This window comes from Myxocyprinus asiaticus, chromosome 15, assembly GCF_019703515.2.
Source record: "Myxocyprinus asiaticus isolate MX2 ecotype Aquarium Trade chromosome 15, UBuf_Myxa_2, whole genome shotgun sequence".
Lineage (NCBI taxonomy): Eukaryota > Metazoa > Chordata > Actinopteri > Cypriniformes > Catostomidae > Myxocyprinus > Myxocyprinus asiaticus.
The window spans coordinates 49,554,997-49,561,117 of NC_059358.1; the positions used below are offsets into that span (position 1 = coordinate 49,554,997).

At 49.3% G+C, this 6,121-nt stretch overlaps 1 protein-coding gene across 1 annotated transcript; it reads left to right on the forward strand.

Annotated features, from left to right (window-relative positions):
* The first annotated feature begins 724 nt into the window (after positions 1 to 724).
* Positions 725 to 2,597, forward strand: LOC127452710 (uncharacterized). Its single transcript, XM_051718320.1, has 4 exons — positions 725 to 1,132; positions 1,188 to 1,435; positions 1,490 to 1,546; positions 1,583 to 2,597. Exons 1-4 carry the CDS (start codon positions 725 to 727, stop codon positions 2,595 to 2,597), a joined length of 1,728 nt encoding a protein of 575 aa, XP_051574280.1.
* The last annotated feature ends 3,524 nt before the right edge of the window (positions 2,598 to 6,121 follow it).

The window sequence follows — 6,121 nt, forward strand, 5'->3', positions numbered from 1 at the left end:
AACTTATTCCAATTCTTCCTTGGTTTGTTTTAATTTATTTTATTATCATAACTTTTATTCTTCTCCTTTTATTTTCTTATTTTTATTTTGAAATTTTTTTTTTTATTTTACTTTTTTTTTTTATTGAAAAATTTTTTTTTTTATTTGTTTTTTTTTTTAAATTTTTTTTTTTATATTATTATTATCATTCTGTATTATTCAGGCCTTTTTCTCTCTTGCCTTAGCCACCCACTTTTAAATTTAGTTCAAACAGTGTTTGAATTTAAATGTAAAATTAATCTCTGTATTCTAGCCATTTGTGTGCACCTATAGGTAACACTCCCTCTAGTGCTTAGTTGGTGAAGCGACGGTGGCCCCCACGGCGGATCACAGTGAGCTGCCACGGGATCCCGACTGGATCACCTCGATCCATCACTAAGCCTAACCCATAGAATACTGACCCTTCCAACGAGCGAAACCCCAAAATCAGGTTTCTCCTCAACCTTTAAGAGGCCGAACCTTTGAGAATCATCAGAGAAAGCCGAGTAATAGATTGACGATCCAAGCTGCAAAGTCTACCCTCCATTAACTGTTTGTATCCATCAAACAGACCAAGCATAGAACATAAAAATTACTATAATTGTAGCCTGCTAACTCTATAAGGACTTGCATTGGCCTGTGTGCTGTCCCTCCCTCTCTCTCCCTCTCTCTCTCTCTCTCTCTCTCTCTTCACCAGTGAGCCAACATGTCTCGATCATCCAGCCCTGATGCCCACTGGGATCAACTAGAGACCTGGCTGAGTGCCCTGACTAGCACCCTTATTCCTGAAGCCGCCAGGGACCTGCAGAACATGAGCCGGGAACAGCTCGATGACAACCTGAGTGCCTTGATGGCCCACGACCCGACACAGGACTACAGCCACAAAGAGCTGGCCAAGATCGTCGGGTCACTGGCCCATAACCTCCTCGGCCAGGCAAAGCTGAGTGAAGAGAGCATCTCCCGCTGGGAACAGGAAGCAGCAGCGCTGAAGCTCCAGGCTGAGGGAGCTCAGAGAAACTGGATGCACGCTCAGAGTCAACTGGACCAGCTAACCTCGGAGACTCAGCACGAGCACAGGACAGCGGACGAAAAGGACCCAGAGCTGCAGGAGGAAGTAGAGAGACTCCAGAACGACTGATCTCCGTGTAGATACAGCACGACGAGAGCAGCAGGAAAAGGACACCAGAGAGGAGCTGAGTAAAAAACTCCAGCAAGCTGAGGCTCTCCTGAGGAGAGCAGAGACTGAACTTAAAGAAAGAGAAGCCAGGGCCAAGGCCTGTGAGGGCCACCTGCAAAGTGCCCGGGCTGAAGTCAGTGCCCTGGCCCAACAAAGAGACTATTTGAAAGAAGAACTTGACACAGTTCACCGAGAGCTTAAACATTCATATAGACTGCAAAGTGACTCTGAAAGGGAAATGCACACCACAGAATTTCCCCTAACCAGTAGACTGATACCTCCTAGACAAGAGAGCCCACTGCTCAAGACATCACCTGCCAGCATCCCAGAACCCCCAGCAGCAGAAAGGGGGTGGGAGCCTTTCCAAAGGCTGTCTTCCAGTCACAGTATGTCACCTAAAGAATTGGATAAGCTGGCTAGAAATATTCCCACTTTCACTCCAAGCCCTACAGGAGGCCACGATGTGCACGACTATTTAAAAGACATTGATTTTCACTTGCAAACTGTTGCCAATGTTACCACACGAGACAGACTGTACCTGCTCAGAATCACCGCCAGCCGTGAAGTCCGGAGCTTTCTAGACCGACAGCCAGAAACAGTCAAAGTGGATTACCAGCAACTGCAGCAGGCTTTGATTAAAGAATTCTCTGACCCAGAATCAGAGCAAGGGCTGATTACGGCCATGGACCTTAAACAGGGCAGACAGGAAACCACGCAGTCTTTCTACACCAGGCTCAGACAAGCATACTTCGGAGCACGGAATGAGCCAGGAATGGAAGAAGAATTCAATTTCAAAACTCTGTTCCTCCGGAACCTGCACCCAACAGTGAGTCACCATTTGGGGGTTCTGGCTTGCCCACGGACTATGTCCACCCAACAGCTGCGAGACTTAAGCCATAAGGCCTATGCCAAACAAAGAACTGCTTCTGAAAAGATGGGAAAACCCCCCACAATCTATCCTGTCACTAATCAGAGTTCAGAACTTGCCCTAGAGGGCGCCAAGCCAAGCCACAGTGACAAACCTGTCAACACAATGTCAAGATCCTTCCCAGCCAGCAGAGGGCAGCGTGGCCATGGTGGTGCCCGTCCAAAGCATCAGACTGGGCACCCCGAGAGATCCTGGGACAGGTCACAACCACCTCTCAACCGAAAGGGTGAAGCCACCTGGGAAGCTAAGAGACAGTCCAAAGGGTACCGACACTCACCGACACAAGCATCGAGCTCAGACTGCCAGCAGCAGAACCCCTCTCAACACGCCCTGGACAAGCCCAAATATAAACCGTCAGCCGAACAGAACCGGGAAGCTTCGTCTGAATCAGTAGAGATCATGAGACTTTTAAAGGAGCTCCTCCAGGAAAAGTCCCACAAGAGAGACAAGAAGGATGAGTCAGATCAGTTATGACTGAGCATGAGATCTGACCCCAACGACCACTCAGAGTCCTCTCAAAATGAACCTCCCAACCAGACCCCTGCTAATCCACTGTCAACCACAGAACCACATATACCACCACCAAGTGATGACATCACACAACCATCTCAGCTGACTGTTGAACCACCAGAGCCAGCCAACATCCAGCACCACATCTCCAACACAAACCCCAAAGTACCCGAAAGCGCGGTTTTGGTGGTCTGCCTCCCTGACGAGCCACACGAAACCAGCTCTGACTGCTTGCCAGTCACCACACAAGCCCCAGTGCCAAAACTCCTGGGGAACCTGATCGAAAGGGGGGTGGCCAAAAAACTATACCTGGCCATCACATTGGAAAATGAGGTGAAACTGGATGCCCTCGTGGACACCGGAGCTGACCTCACTCTAATATCAAGCCAACTTTTTGACAGACTTCAGATTGAAGCCAAGAGACAGAATCGAACTCTTAAATATCAGAGGTGTGTGCTGAATGTGCAATCCTACAGCCAAAATGATGTCCAACTTGAACAGGTAGCTCCAATTCACCTGACCATCGGCCCTATGAGCTTAGTGCACCCTGTGTACATCTCCAAATTGGATACATTTCCTCTCCTCACTGGCAAAGACCTGTTAGACCATTTTGAACCCCTGTTAGACTTTAAACAGCTGAAAATTTGGGCTCAAGTGCGAGAACCTCTGCCTCCTCAGTCCAAGTTCACCCCAGACAAACTGCCAGGTCACAAAGGTCACAGAAAATCTCAACGCCAGCCGCGGGAACGTCTCGACCCAAAAGCAAGGTTCAAGGTCACTGCTATGTGCTTTCCAGCTAGCCAAAGACTCCGACTCATATGGCCCCCAGGTCATGGGGGGTCTACAGCTGAACGATATCACAACAACAGACCCCATACTAGCACTGTGGGCAGACAATTCAGCCATCAGCCTCTCACTGTTCAATGCGCTCAAACAGCACACAACGGACACTCCTTTTGCTAACAAGCGCACACGATTCCCTTTGAATTCCTGCCCGTCGACCATGGTGACTGCCAAGGGCATCTGTGCCCTGAACTTGAAGTGGAATGACAGATGCTTAACCCATTATTTCCTGGTCCTTCCAGACCTACCGCGTGATGTTTACATCGGAGCGGACATTTTGATTCGTCTCAGGGCTCATGTGGACATGATCAATGAAGTGATATGGGCTCCTATGACCTCACAGTCCCCCACTGCTCCTGTCAACCTTGAGAACCTCCTGTCAGGCCAAACCATCCCTGAGGCCTGCACGCTTATCAACGAACAAGAGACTGTAGTACCAGCATACACCAAAGGGGTCGCTGTTCGACTAAACCTTCAGCCACACATTGGGCTTCTTCCAGCCTTCACCCGAGTGTGGGGAACTGGGCCTCACTCTGGAAGCCACACCCCTCGTTGAAGTGACATCCCGGGCAGTGTACATCTTGTTCAACAACTGCACAGCAACAGATGTCAGAGTGCCTAAGGCCTACCGGCTGGGTTGGCTAGTGAGTTATGACTTCCATGACTTTGAACTGATTTTACCAGTAATTGGACCCATCCCAGATTCACTGATTCCAGAAGGAAGCTCAGGCCACACAGTGTCAACAGCACCCTTCAAGATCATCACCGTAACTTCAGTCATGCCAGTGGTCAAGGAGCAGGTGTGTAGAACAGAGCTAACAGAAGACCAACATCTTGCCGTGTATACAGTCTCTAACCACGCCACCGGTGAGACTGACAGTGTAGCTGCACCTCTGACTGCACACAAGACAGAGGAATTAATGACAAAAGAGCCATACCCAGGTTTTGAGACACAAGTCCAGCAAATTCTGAAAGATGCTGATGCCATACAGGAGGATGCAGACCGCCACAAACTCCGCCAAGTCCTGTACAAATACAAAGAGGCATTTGCCAAAGACTCTTTAGACTGTGGTCTCACGAACCTTCATGTTGTGCGGATCCCAACGCACCCAAGAGCTCCACCCACTTTTGTCAAGCAATACAAGATCCCCCTAGAATCGTACGAACCTGTACAGGAGATCATCAACTCTATGCTTGAGAAAGATGTCATCCGTCCATGTAACAGCACCTATTCTGCCCTCATCTGGCCTGTCCTTAAACCAAACGGAAAGTGGCGACCAACGATTCACTATAGGAAACTGAATCAACAGGTGCCATTATCACGGTGGCCCATGACACAGCTGGACCAAGAAATACCAAGGATCAGAGGAGCCACAATCTTCTCCACTCTTGATGTGGCCTCAGGATTTTGGACTATACCAGTGCATCCAGATGACCAACACAAGCTGGCTTTCACCTTTTGCAATCGGCAGTACACTTTCACCAGGTGTCCATTCGGCTATGCCAACTCACCCGCCGAATTTAACATCTTCCTCAACAAAGCATGCCCAGATGCCAGAGTAAGAGGTAACTTAATCTATGTTGATGATGTCCTCATGAAAAGTGTGACGGTGGCTGATCACCTGAAAGAAATTGACCATGTCCTGCACCAGCTGACCGCCGCCGGCGCCAAGATTGCCCTCCACAAAGGACAATGGTGCAAAACCAAGGTCAACTACGTGGGCCTGCTTATCGGACCACGGGGTATTGAGCCCCAAACCAGCCGCATCCAGGCCATTCAGAACATCAAGCCACCTGCCAATGTCTCAGAACTCCGAAGTTTTCTAGGTGTGTGCAACTATTCATGGCAATTCATTGAAAACTATTCGGACATCGCACGTCCTCTCACTGCCCTTCTGAAAAAAGACTGCCCCTTCGTCTGGACAGACGATCAGCAAAAGGCCATGAATGAACTGAAATGACATCTGTGCATTGCTCCAGGTCTGGCATACCCGGATCCACAGAAGGAGTTCTACTTGGACGCTGGATTCTCCAGCCACTGCCTCAGCGCTGGTCTATACCAACGGCACGACCAAGACAAAAGGGTGGTCGCATATGCCAGTAAGACTCTTCTTCCCCCAGAGTGCAAATACTCAGACTGTGAAAAAGCCCTGCTCTGTACTGTGTGGGCCATCCAAAGATTCTCCAACTACATCGGAGCACAGAAAGTGATCATCGAGACCTGTCATCTACCTGTCACATTTCTTAACAGCCAGCGTATCCACGACAGTGTGGTCACAAACACACGCATTGCCACATGGCTAATGGCCCTCCAGGGGCGCAACGTGGAAGCACGATATGCTCAAAATCACAAGTCGGCGCTGGGTAACGGCCTGGCAGCCTGTCAAAACTGCTCCGACAACACACAGACTGAGATCGTAGAAGCAGAAAGGCCCCAACTACTGCCACCGACTTGCCACAGGTATTTTGACGAGAATGTCTGCCAAGGCATGCCCACAGCCTATGTCGATGGATGTTCTTACAACAACGAGGGCATCCTAAATGCAGGTGCAGGTATTCTCTGGCTAAATGATCATCCATGCCCACCACAACACTTCAAACTGGGCCCACAATCATCACAATATGCCGAGATAGCAGCTATTCTC

Coding starts and splice junctions, on each gene's coding strand:
- LOC127452710 (XM_051718320.1), top strand. CDS start 725: ATGTCTCGATCATCCAGCCCTGATGCCCACTGGGATCAACTAGAGACC. Junction 1,436..1,489: donor AGTGACTCTGAAAGGGAAAT/GCACACCACAGA, acceptor TAGACAAGAGAG/CCCACTGCTCAAGACATCAC. Junction 1,547..1,582: donor CCCCCAGCAGCAGAAAGGGG/GTGGGAGCCTTT, acceptor TTCCAGTCACAG/TATGTCACCTAAAGAATTGG.